The sequence below is a fragment of the Penicillium pulvis genome, assembly GCF_028828015.1.
Source record: "Penicillium pulvis strain IBT 33274 chromosome Unknown contig_23_segment0_segment0, whole genome shotgun sequence".
NCBI classification, from domain to species: domain Eukaryota; kingdom Fungi; phylum Ascomycota; class Eurotiomycetes; order Eurotiales; family Aspergillaceae; genus Penicillium; species Penicillium pulvis.
Genome location: NW_026643075.1, coordinates 2,184,247 through 2,196,341, shown reverse-complemented (window position 1 = coordinate 2,196,341; position 12,095 = coordinate 2,184,247). Strand labels below are relative to the sequence as shown.

The 12,095-nt window shown below is 47.9% G+C and overlaps 5 protein-coding genes across 5 annotated transcripts; 1 reads left to right on the top strand and 4 right to left on the bottom strand.

Moving 5' to 3' along the window:
- Positions 1-1,517: 1,517 nt before the first annotated feature.
- N7503_005080 (uncharacterized protein) lies at positions 1,518-4,255 on the top strand (the record flags this gene model as incomplete). The annotated part of the gene is made up of 3 exons (XM_057064627.1): positions 1,518-2,501; positions 2,556-4,069; positions 4,168-4,255. The coding sequence occupies 3 exons, from the start codon at positions 1,518-1,520 to the stop codon at positions 4,253-4,255; spliced, it is 2,586 nt and encodes an 861-aa protein (XP_056922370.1).
- A 1,028-nt stretch (positions 4,256-5,283) lies between these two features.
- Positions 5,284-6,413, bottom strand: N7503_005079 (aldo/keto reductase; the record flags this gene model as incomplete). The annotated part of the gene is made up of 2 exons (XM_057064626.1): positions 5,284-5,951; positions 6,005-6,413. The coding sequence occupies 2 exons, from the start codon at positions 6,411-6,413 to the stop codon at positions 5,284-5,286; spliced, it is 1,077 nt and encodes a 358-aa protein (XP_056922369.1).
- A 739-nt stretch (positions 6,414-7,152) lies between these two features.
- N7503_005078 (uncharacterized protein) lies at positions 7,153-7,596 on the bottom strand (the record flags this gene model as incomplete). The annotated part of the gene is made up of 1 exon (XM_057064625.1): positions 7,153-7,596. One exon carries the CDS (start codon positions 7,594-7,596, stop codon positions 7,153-7,155), a length of 444 nt encoding a protein of 147 aa, XP_056922368.1.
- Positions 7,597-8,038: 442 nt separating this feature from the next.
- N7503_005077 (MBL fold metallo-hydrolase) lies at positions 8,039-9,418 on the bottom strand (the record flags this gene model as incomplete). The annotated part of the gene is made up of 3 exons (XM_057064624.1): positions 8,039-8,743; positions 8,806-9,079; positions 9,147-9,418. 3 exons carry the CDS (start codon positions 9,416-9,418, stop codon positions 8,039-8,041), a joined length of 1,251 nt encoding a protein of 416 aa, XP_056922367.1.
- A 671-nt stretch (positions 9,419-10,089) lies between these two features.
- N7503_005076 (Endo-1-4-beta-xylanase D) lies at positions 10,090-11,237 on the bottom strand (the record flags this gene model as incomplete). The annotated part of the gene is made up of 2 exons (XM_057064623.1): positions 10,090-10,944; positions 11,001-11,237. The coding sequence occupies 2 exons, from the start codon at positions 11,235-11,237 to the stop codon at positions 10,090-10,092; spliced, it is 1,092 nt and encodes a 363-aa protein (XP_056922366.1).
- Between the last annotated feature and the right edge of the window lie 858 nt (positions 11,238-12,095).

Here is a 12,095-nt window from a genome sequence, read left to right as displayed (position 1 = left end):
CACGGCACACTACTGTAGTACGGTTAGGGTGCAGGAACGCAGCACGTTCTTGAGAGAACTTGGAACTTGGTTATGCACGGGCCGAAAGGGAAACTCCTGCGAACAAAAAGGGGGCGTAGTAGAAGTATTTTGTAGAACCAGAGCCAGAAGCTGGTGAACTCCACTGGGATCCACTGGGAGCGACACATTTACAGATCGGAGGTTTACGTAGAGTATGGAGAACCCCTTAATCTGTACGGACTAAGTAGGTTTGCTACCCACAAATAATTGTGCTCGTTCATAGTTCGTACCAGAGTATGAACGGTCTTGATTACGTAGATAACAAGGTTACTATGTACTGTCATTGTCGAGGCCAATTGGTGAAGCCTTGCGTGATGGAAACCTTGGAGCCTTTCAAGTACAGTGGCGTATCCTCGAAGTACCTTAAGCATTAAGGAAGGGACAGAAAGTATATTAGAAAGTATATTAATTATGCTGCAGGTACCTAGGAGGTACCCAAGTGGTAATTACCCCTGAATTGCGCCAAAGTAACTAGCGTGGGTCCTGACCCAGTCCTTGACCTTGACGACTCAAGGGGCTCATTGGCTGGTGAACTATTGATTCTAGTTCTATTTTTAAGAGATTGTATAGCAATGACCTACGTTTCCTATGTTTTGAGATCAGACGTGAATGGTTATAGAATGATGTAACAACATTCTTATAACAGTATAGAAATCAAGAAATATAGAAAATCCCAAAAAAAACAGCATGTCGATCACGGCCAGAGCGGTCCTTGGCAGCGCTATCAGGAACAATGTGTAGTTCTGTACCAATTGAATCCATGCATGGGAGACTCCATAGGCGCTTAACCCCCTGCAAAACACCTGAACTCCACTCACGCTTACTCGTCCCGTTCTGCTTTTCCTCTTTGCGCCCATTAAGGAAAAGTCGTCGTAGACTTTCTCCTTTTTTTTTAACATTTCTTTAATTGGATTTTTGATGATTATCACTTTGTGTCTCCTCCCATTATTCCCCCTAAAACATCCTTTCCTCTTTGGTCCTCAATTGGCGCCTCTTGTCTACCCGTGCTAATCGGCATGAGCGACCGTCGATCGATGGCTATTTTTTAGATACGACCAGGGTTTCATGGCGTCTCTCCATACTCGCGGGTCTCCCGCTCCTTCTGTCTCCTCCGACGGTTCTTCATATTCCCCTCCATCGTCTCAAGTGCGCAGGAAACCTGTGCCGCTGAACCCCATCCCGTCACCTCGTTTGAACTCCCTGTCTATCGAGGATATATCCACCTCCATTCCCCCTCCTGGCGCCAGACCACCTTCCTTGTCTTCGCTGGAAGGCTCCTTTATATCGCCAAGGAATTCTAACAGGTATGCGTGGAGCCACACCCCCCGAATTGCGAATGCGCGCCCTCCCCTTTTCTTTTTCTTTGGGTCAAACAAAGAAAAAGAACCCCAATCCACCTGTCAACTCAAAGAAACCACTATCGAAGCTTCCAGGCTATAGTGTGACATGGCCTCTACATGCTGCGACGCTTCCCCAGACTCCGACCTCATTACTTACCTACGTCGCACTTCCCCAGATTCTCCCGCGGCCGCAACTCGTCGGAACCTCTCCGCATCGACACGTCTGCCCGTGCCTCTGCTTCATACCTGAGGTCCGTGGTTGAAGACGACGACGACGACTCCGAAGAAGGCGACGATTACTTTGACGAGATATACGAACACCAGTTCACGAATGGAACCCCTTCCTCCCTCCACAGTCGTCTAGTGAGCGAACCCTTTATACCGATCTTGACCTCCCCTCCCTCAACCGGCCGGCGCGCCTCGAGCATGGCCTTGCACCCGCCCATGAACCGGCCACCTCTACATATTGATATAGATAATCGGCGGTCACTGTCCATGGGACAACCCAAGACACCCGGCAACAAGATCAGCTCCTTTTTCGGGTGGAAAGGGAACACTGCTAGCTCCCCCGGCGGCGAATCATCCAGCACCGAGATCTCGGACGGTGGTCGCTCCCCTATGCCTTCGCCAATGCCTCCCCTGGCGAACGTTCCTATTAAACCACCCTCCCCTTATGATACCAAATCCAACCACTATGGCCTGCCGGCTAGAACACCGTCGGTCAGCGGTATGAGTGCTCAGGATGTTATATACGCGTCCAAATTTGCAGATTTAGAGAATGAATTACGAGAAATCAGTTCCGAGTTGGCTGGCTCCATCCGTCGGGAGATGGAGCTGGAGGATCTGATTGAGCGTTTCCAGTCCGAGGGACCGGAATTTAATCGTCGGACAAGTGATTATTTTTCGGACTCAGGTACTAGCTCGGTTCGAATCACCTCCGATGTGAGTCGTTTGGAAGAGGATATGGGCAAGATTCGCCGAGCTGCTGAGCAGGAACGTGCGCAGTTGAAGGTGCAGCTATCACAGAAGCTGCAAGAAGAGCGCTTGAAGCGCACCACGTCAGAGTCGCACGTTCAGATCCTGGAGAATCAGGTTCAACAGGTAAGATGAACCTATATCATATCGAGACTGTGTAACTAACGCTTGGGGACTTAGCTTCGCCGTGAACGAGTCGACCTATCCGACCTTTCGTCGAAGACCCGGGAACTCGAAACCGCTCTCGAAGATACTCGCCGAAAGCTGCTCGAGGAGCGACAATCAAAAGATAACTTTGAAGATTTGTTGACGGCCATGCGTGTGGAATTAGAGCAATTACGAAACGAACGAGATATACTTCGGGAAGACAAAGCAGCACCTGCCCCGGCGCCTGTTCCCGTCCCTGCTCCTGCTCCTGTCGAGACTCGGGACATGCAGGAAACACAACGACTAGTCGAAGAGATCGAAGCTCTCAAGGTCGAAAACGCATCTCTTGCACAGCTACATGGCGGACGATTTGCCTCGATTGCGGAAGAAGAGGGCGGAGCGAGCAAGCGAAACTCGGCTTTCGGTCTTTCACGATCCAATTCTCTTGCCCGTAAGCCTACCGGGTTAGCACGATCTGGCTCATTATCAAGATCCAACTCGGTGAAGGCCTCCAACGAACGGGAGAGTGGAGGTGAGGGTTCGTTGGTCGACAAGGTGAAGGACATCGAAGCTCAGCGTGACGCCCTCCACCGAACATTAAAAAGTCTCCTCGATCGCCATACCCAGCAAGCGCGCGAGTTTGAAAAACGCGCCCGCATTATGGAGGTGGAACTTGAGCGTGCCCAGCAGGCCGGTCCTCCCCGCAAGCCCGGGTATGAAAGAGACGTGCAGAGCCTGCGCGACGAGGTGAACCATCTTCGCATGCGTGCTGAAGATGCCCTGGATGGCAAGTGGCAGTGCGAGAAGAACCTGGCGGGTCTGAAGATGGATCTTGATCGTGCCGAGCAGGAGACCAGCTCTTTGAGAGTGCTACTCCAGGAGCTTGACACAGGTGCCTCTGACGCGCTGGACGCAGATCAAGACAGCTTTGCCGAGGTGATGGCAACCTCATCATCTCTTGAGGATGCGTACCAGCAGCTGCAGGCCGACCGACAGCAAGTCGAGGCCAGCGCTGGGCCTGATGACTTAGCTGCCTCAGAGCAGCTGGCTCGCGACGTACAGCAGCAGTTGCAGATCAACACCTCCCTGCGTAGCCGTCTGGCAACTGCCATCGATAAGGGTGAGAGAGACCAACACCTCTCCGTTGAGCGCATCAATTACCTCCAAAATCGCATGAAGGAATCAGAGGACGCCCTGTTGTTCGCTCAACACCACTCCGAAGAAGAAATGAGTAAACACGAGGAAGACATCCGCCTCTTGAAGGAGAGCCACAATGCCCAACTGCTCAGGATGAAGACCGGTTCACGCACCCCTGCAGCTATCTCACCACGACCCTTGAATGCCCCCTTCAGCACTCGCTCCCCACGTCTAGACAAGACCACCAGCGGCGAGGGCATCCCACTAGTCGAGATCGTTCAAACCGAAGCCCTCGAGAAGCACGTCAAGAACCTCGAAAGACTCCTTCGCGACGCAGACATGGAGATGGAAGAAGTGGTAGGACGAATGAATCGCGCACAGGTGGATGTAGCACAACTCCAATCTGACAGGTATGTTTTCCACAAAATTTTTTTTCTCCGAGCCCTATCTATTTGACTGGTCGTGTTTCGGGATTGCGGAGAACTAAAACTAACCAATCCACTTACAGAGATGAGGCACTCCGTCAGACCCGCCGACTTCAGGCGGACATTCAAGCCGAGCGTGAGACATTGAAGACTTTAATGGGCTACGCATGATTTAAGAAATGATTTTTTTCTATTAAAAAAATCTGTCGCGCTTCCCTCATCCACATGTTGGATTCTGATTCTGAATCTTTGGATCTGGATTTTTTTTCGTTCCCATATACCACCACATCTGCATCTGCATCGGACTTTACAACTGACTCATATAACGGGAGTCAGGTTGGTTAGTCTTTGGCGTTGACTTGATTGGCGTTTTACATTCGCTTTTTTACATTCTTTTTGGGGGTGTTTATTGGATCTTGGATCCTTGCGCTGGCATCGCGCATACTGGTGGATCCGGTTTTATTGGCTTTGTTTTGGTTCCGCTTGTATATATGGACCATGCACGGCTTGACTTTAGTAAATAATCTATTTGTACAGTACTCGACTCACTTGTCGAGAGTCATTCTTTCTTGAAATATTTCTTTTGGTAATGCTGTAATATTTCACATGGCCCTCCGAGGTTTTAGCTTTTATGCGAATAGATCTCCAACTTTGGCTTGTTAATTGTGGTGGCCTTAACAGTTTCATCGCTACTCACGGCCATGCGTGTGGAATTCAAGTGATGACGAAACGAACGGGAAATACTTCGGGAAGACAAAGAAGCACTTCCTGCCCCGGCGTCTGCTCCTGTTCGGGACTCGGGACAGCAAAGTTTGGACGTGTAATATGCATCCACTCGGGCCATATGAAACATTTGATTTGTTGGTCTTTCAGAACCTTTCCGAGGCATCAGCATGGGTAGCCCATGGACCCTGACCGCGCGTGACTCGCTATCTCATCTGACTGTTTTCAACTCTATGTTAGTCCAAGGCTGTATGATCATTACTATATGTATTTTTGGAAGATTTTATCACACGCCAAAGGATTACGAAGAGAAATGAAGATCTCATTCGTAGGAGCCTGCACTGCTATTGAATAAAGAAAAAGAAAAGAGCGAAGATAAGGGAAAATTGGAAGACATTGAATGATCAATCAATTGAATCAAAAACGGAGGCTCATATTACCAGATGTTCATATAGACAATTACACTCCACGATATCCTAGAAGTGACCAGCTACCGGTCTCGCTTCATAGGCTTCCTCCAGGTATGCCATATCTTCATCTGTCAACACCTTCCCTTTCAACCCACCCATATCCTCAATCTTGTCAACAGAAGTGCAACCCACAATTGGAATGGTACCTTTACTCCTAAGCCAGACCAAAGCAACATGGCTCATATTCCAGTTCTTCTTCTCAGCAACTGTCTGAACACGCCCGATGATAGTCTTGTCGGCCTCGGTCAAGCCAGCATGGTGATATGAGGGCCGCTTAGATCGTACTGAACTCTCACTTCCAACCGGACGAGCCAACCGTCCCGCAAACAACGGCGACCAGGGCATAAGACCAACACCAGTCTCGTTACAGTAACGGTTCATCTCACGCTCTTCCTCGCGGTAGCAGAGATTGTAGTAATTCTGCATACTGATGAACTTGGTCCATCCGTTCTTTTCGGCCAGAAACTGCAGCTGGGCGAATTGCGTGGCCCACATGGAGCTTGCACCAAGGTACCGGACTTTGCCTGCCTGTACGAGATCGTGTAGGGCTTTCATTGTTTCCTCGGGTGGTGTTAGGGGATCATAGCGCTGGATCTGCAGTAGGTCGATGTATGTGGTTCCTAGACGGGCTAGGGAGGCGTCGACTGCATGGAAGATAGCGCTCCGGGTCAAGCCTGTAATCACTCATCAGAATAGCAATGTGCATACTTGACGAAGTTTTGCTTACCTCCTTGGTTGACATAGTCTTTGCTTTGGTTCAGTTCGTCTGCGAAGGCCGCGCCGATGACGTCTATCTCTTCGCCAACATGGAATGCGCACTTCGTCATAATCACGACCTTCTCCCGGGGAATGTTGAATTTTTGGATTGCCTTGCCAATAATCTCCTCACTTGCCCCGTTTGAGTAGACGTTTGCTGTGTCCCAGGTGTTGATGCCACAGTCGTAAGCTGCTTTCAAGACTTCGAGTGACGCCTCTTCGTTTAGAAGCCATGGTGCGACTGGCTGAGGGGGTCCGAAGGACAATGCGCCCAATATCGGGCAGGAAACTCGCAAGCCAGATTTTCCCAGTTGGCAGTATTCGACGTTGGTACCGTCCAGTGACTCTTTGAGAGATGGTGGAAGAGGGATTCCGTACATGGTGAAGAAAGCTTGCGGTTGCTCAAGTGCGTGTAAATGAAGATTGGTCTGGTTTGGAAAATACCCGGTGCTCATCTCAGCCTTTTATATCTTTCATTTTCTTTTTGCATCTTCATATTCCGAGAGATTTACCGGAAAATATCGGTAATAAGCAATCCAAAACCCGAGATAATATTATGCCTCGCGGGTTTTTCTAGAAACGGCTAGCGCCATGAGCTTAAATTGGAGTTCGCGAGTTTATCTTAATGAGGACTAGCGTGTTATGCCTTGAACATAATCATTCCTAATGTCCAGTGCAACGAGTGGCAGTGGCAGTACCCCCACATTGTTGAAAAAAGCAATATCTAAAGATTCCATATTTGATTCATTGTAACAGACTCACTCATGACATTTTAAGCTTTGGGACAGCAACCCAAGTACACTGTTGCCCGAAAATAAGCCGCGATGTGAGATGACAAGGGCTGGTGCAGGTCTCACAGATGTCTTAGTCAGATTCTGAACATCTGACTCAAATTTGAATTCATATCTCTAATCATACGCCCAGATTTAAGAATCTCATTTTCAATCTCAAGATCGTCTTCAGTCTGCTTCGAATTACCCAGCACTAGATTCAGGATTTCAAAGCTCAGCAGAAGCTTTAAATCTCATTCTGGTAACTCAAAGCTCAAAAACCGCGAAAGCAAAGACTGTAACAGCGACGATGAACATATAGCCACATACCAGACTCCTAGCTCATTGACTAAAGGCTTGCTTTAAGCTTGTTCATCATGAAAATTCTTTCCTCCATCTCCTGGTAGAGCTTTCTACGTCGGACAGTCTCACGTAAAATGGCGAGGTTTAGGTTAAAATCCCGCTCTCCTGGAGAGCTCTCTTCCACCGAAACTGGCGCTATAAAGCCCTGCTGGCAGGCCTCGCTCCACTGCTGAATACTTGCTTCCGGCCAGCCTTTGTGGCGAAGCCATGCACCTGCAAATCCAGACGATTTGTTAACTTCGACAAAATATTCGAGGCATTCCTCATCTGTCCACTGCTGCGCTCGGAGTTGGTCGTAAAAAGCCTTTGCAGAGGAAGTGAGACTCGCAAGGTATGTATGTTTAGGTGGAAAAACAGGATTGTTGCTTGGTATGTCGTTCTTGAATGGAAAAGGCAGTGCCTTGGTCTGAATGTGAAACTCAAGTGTCATTTTCAAATAAGTAGTAAGTATATGGACCCTCAGGTGTAGATGTGGCTGATGAGAATGTGGAGAGGTTGACTGAAATATTAAGCCTACTGGGAAGAAATCAGAAAACCAGGAATGAGACATTGATATGGTATTGTCTATTTGACGTATTGATTATACGACTGCTGTTTGACACGTGTATAGCCCTGGAAACCGATAAGGTTAAAGTCAAAACGAGGTCCCAGGCATCCATGGATTTGCTTATACTTGTTTAACCTTTGATACAGACATCATGACACGTTTTTACAGACTTCAATGGAACGAGCACGACCAGGTACTGTTTCTCCTTCTAATTTGTCGTATATCACAGGCACATTACTTCTGGTAAAGTTTGAGTTCTCGGGGAAATCTCCGTGAATGCGATCCACCAGATTATTACAATCTAGACTCATAAGAAACCTGAATATCAGAACTCTTTACTCTCCCCAATATTGCACACGTCAAATACTCCAGTCTCAGGAATTCCGCTTTTAGCGAGTGCTTTCCTCAGTAACTGTGGTGGTTCCATGGCATCCTCTTCCGCCACAGCCCAGGTTCCCCAGTGAATGCCAATCGCTTTCTTACATTTTGTATCCTTGAAGATCTCAACGGAGTCATACGGATTTGAGTGGACGGAACTCAGAACATGTCGTGGCTTATACGCTCCTATTGGAACCAGGCCAAGATCAAATGGTCCCCGCAATTCGCCAATTTGGTTGAAAGCAGGGCAGACGGGCAGATGAGCAAGGTCTGATCCCCAGTCATCAACATCTCTAGGCAAATACGGGACTGTACGATAGCCAGTGTCACCTGCGAAGTACACAGACTTCCCACCTGAGGAAACAGACCAAGAAGCCCACAATGTGGCTCCTTTATCGAAAGGAGTACGCGCAGATGTATGTTGACAAGGGAGGCATGAGATTTCAGCCTTAACATCATCGCCGCTGGTCGACTTCAATGTGAGATCGATGTCCTCCCACCAGTCGAGCTCAATAGCGTCCTTGATGCCGCAGTCTGCGAACCATTGTTTGAGACCCTTTGGGACACAGAATTGGGCCGACGGGTGATGTTTTTGAATTTCTAGGATAGTGGGGTACGAAAGATGATCGTAATGAGAGTGGCTTATGATAACCTTCTCATCATGCATACATTAGCTTTAGCTACCAGTGAAAGGAGAGTGAGAACATGACTTACACAATCAATAATTAGAATATCAGAGATATCGCAAGGCTTAGGTGTGAGCCTTTTATGTCCTATCCAGGAGAAAGGAGAGCAGCGCTCTTCGAATACGGGATCAAAGAGAAACCGTAGGCCAGTCGGAAACTCAACGAAGTAACAGGCATGACCTAACCATGTTGCACGCAGAGCTTTGCAACCAGTTCTTGACGGGAGAAAGGTTGGTTTGACGACAGGTATAGTTGACGAGGTAGTATCAGGTTTCTGGCTGTCTCCAGAGAAGAATTTATGCCTTAAGGCATGTCAGCAATTCAACTACTATTGGTGTGCATAGGTGGCTGGGCTGAGAAAGTACACACTTAATCATGGCCCTGAATAGTGCTGGAAAAGACAACACACGAGAGCTTTCCCATGGATTTGCAAAGCCCGTCACATCGCCGTTACCTCCCGCATTTCTCACCCAGTGGCTCTTGTCCCCCGCGCTCTCCGGCACCGCTCTTGGAGCGGTCGGCTTACTAAATTTCAAGTTACAATCACTCGAAGAACTCATGTATTTGAATTTTTGCAAGGCAGCGTTTGTTACATGCCGGGGGCGTTGTTTCAAGGATAATGGTCGGAAGCTGTTCCACATAAGGCACTGATAGCTGTCCGTCGCATTCAGCCCCTGATAAAGTAGGCGTTGGAAAGGATAAGAGTGCTTCACCCAAATTTAGAAGGCGGTCGGTTCTAATCTTTGTGGCCAATGAGATATACTATATAAGCTTACAGTAGTAGTTGGTCGCGCTCAGGCCTCGTCATCTCAGTCTTGTACCAAACGGGGTTTAGTGTCAGGCGTACAATCCTTCGCACAGATGTGATCACAAAGCCTCTTGAATCATGAGAGATAAACGTGTTTATGATAGTGTATCTCCTAGCACCAAAATACATATCACAGCAGTCGTTATCATCTACTTTAAGTATACCTTCGATATCACATTCTGGCCCATTTTCGTTTCTTCATCCTCTAGCAACACGAATTGTCTAATTGAGCGACGAGCAAAGTCTCCGCCTCCTGGTATGTCGCCTGATCTAGCTGTTTATATTAATCTACACGATCATGAAAGGAACATAAAAATGGAATAGTTATCCTGGACATTAGATAGTGGCTAATTGATTGATGCGGTCGACTTGGAACATACCCTATTCAATTTGTCCCCACTTGAATTACAATCCTCGCCCTTTTCCCTTTCTCTTTTCTAGAGCCACTGCTATCGTAGTAGTCAGAGCCTCGAGCACACTAACATCATGTTCCCCTTCTTCCAACTAGCATACACTGCAGGACTTTCCCTGAAGGGCCTCAGCTACCGAGTAATAAGCCGGCTTGGCTTGAAGAGTGTTATTAAAGAGATCGGCACCACCCTGCCCAGAGAATGTGCTTGGCACCCAAGAATAAGCATCATCAAAGTCCCAGACAACGATACCAACACATCGAGGCCCAGCATCAATACAACTGGTAATAGTGGTATAATAATCAGTGGCTTGTTGCTGCTGAACAGCAGCAGTGTAGTAAGGAGCCTCCGAGAATCGAATATCAAGCTCAGTGATCACGACATCCAAGTCCGCCTTGATATAAGCTTTCTTGGTGAAGACCTGGTCGGCAAGAGAGGGCGTTTCTCCAACAATAAAATGCGACTCGAGACCAACCCCGTCAATTCGAATTCTACGCTTCCGTAGTTCACTCACAAGATCCATAACAGCGTCAGCCTTGGTGCCAGGATTCTCAATGCCATAGTCATTGTAATAGAGCTTCACATCATGGGCGCCGATCTCTGCCAATGCCTCCTGGGCATACTTGTAGGCGAGGAAGAAATAATCTTCTCCGATTGTATCATACCAGACGCTGGAGGAGAAGGTCCCGTCGCTATTGAGCGCCTCGTTGACCACGTCCCACGAATAGCAGCGTCGACCAAAGTGCTGGACAGTCTTGAAGATATGGTTCTTCATCACTAAGGTGAGAGCTTCGGCAGTCCAATTCGTCGATGTGACGAAGTCCGAAAGTTGGCTCACCCAGACGAGATTGTGACAACGTACGCGGGTATTATACTTTTCAGCGACCTTGAGGAAGTAATCGCCTTCGGTGAAGTTGAATACATTCTGCTCGGGCTCGGTGTACATAAACTATGGCAACCACATCTTAGCATGAGAATAAACACTGATCTTGAGTTTGATGGTACCTTCATGGCATTCGCTGGCGTAATCTCACCAAAGTTCTGCTGCAAAATCTTCAAGTAGGCCGCGTCGGTCGTCTCAGCTGTTCCAGGAATATCGGCCGCGGTGCCAAACCAGAGCTTTCCTGCACGCTGGGCAAGGGCATTCAGGTCAACATTGCCATTGGACTGGGAATGGGATTGGTGAGGAGCTGCCTGGCTGAGACCGGCCAGAAGAGCCGTAGTGCCAATAATTGCGCGCATTATGACCCGGCTTTGTATGAAAAAAGAAAATCGAAAGAGGCTTGAAAAATTGTAGCATTCAGAATACCTTCAAAGCTGGATTATTTAAGTAAAACCCAGATAGATCACTTGCATTTTCCCCGCAAAACAATAATCCGCTCCAAGGTGTGGAGTAATTTCCCCACAGCCTGAAGCCACAGGGGTGACATTGCTTCGCTTCTCTGGATGCAGATTTCCTTCAGGCAAAATAGAAGATGAATCAGGCTATAGGATGTACTAGGAGCCTCGCCTAAACTAACCTGTTTCCTAAGTGAAGGAACAGCAGTCACCAGTAATGAGTCTTCACATTGGCACCACACAAGGCTCACAAACCTCCGGTTTAGGCTAAATTATAAACAATGTAGAAAGCTAGAGCAAGCTACCGAGGTTTTTTATCTGGCACCTTATAATTAATGGCTGGCCTGCCTAAATTGAGGGGGAGGGGTGTTTTTGAAGCGATTGGTCGTGACCTTTCGGGCAACGGCAATTTGACGGCACTAAAATCCGCCTAATTTGTATTCGGAAAAGTGCCTTCGCTATTCCCAAATATTTGGTTACTCATTCCCTTGGCAATCGATTGGTTCAATTTATTGCAAAATATCAGACGTACCATCTATCATATGCTAAAATTGGGTTTCTAAGTGCGAACCAAAAACCAATATATGCGGGACGCTCTAGTGGATTTTTAAGAATTATTTGAGCCATAACCCAGTGCTGAAATGAATAGCACAAGTGAGAGGCGTGAGCCGTGTCAGTCGTCGGTGTTGAAAGGCGCTTTTTAAAAGCCCTAATCACCGTGGCCTTAACTTGAGAAATCTCCTTGTCAGCTCCTAAACCGGA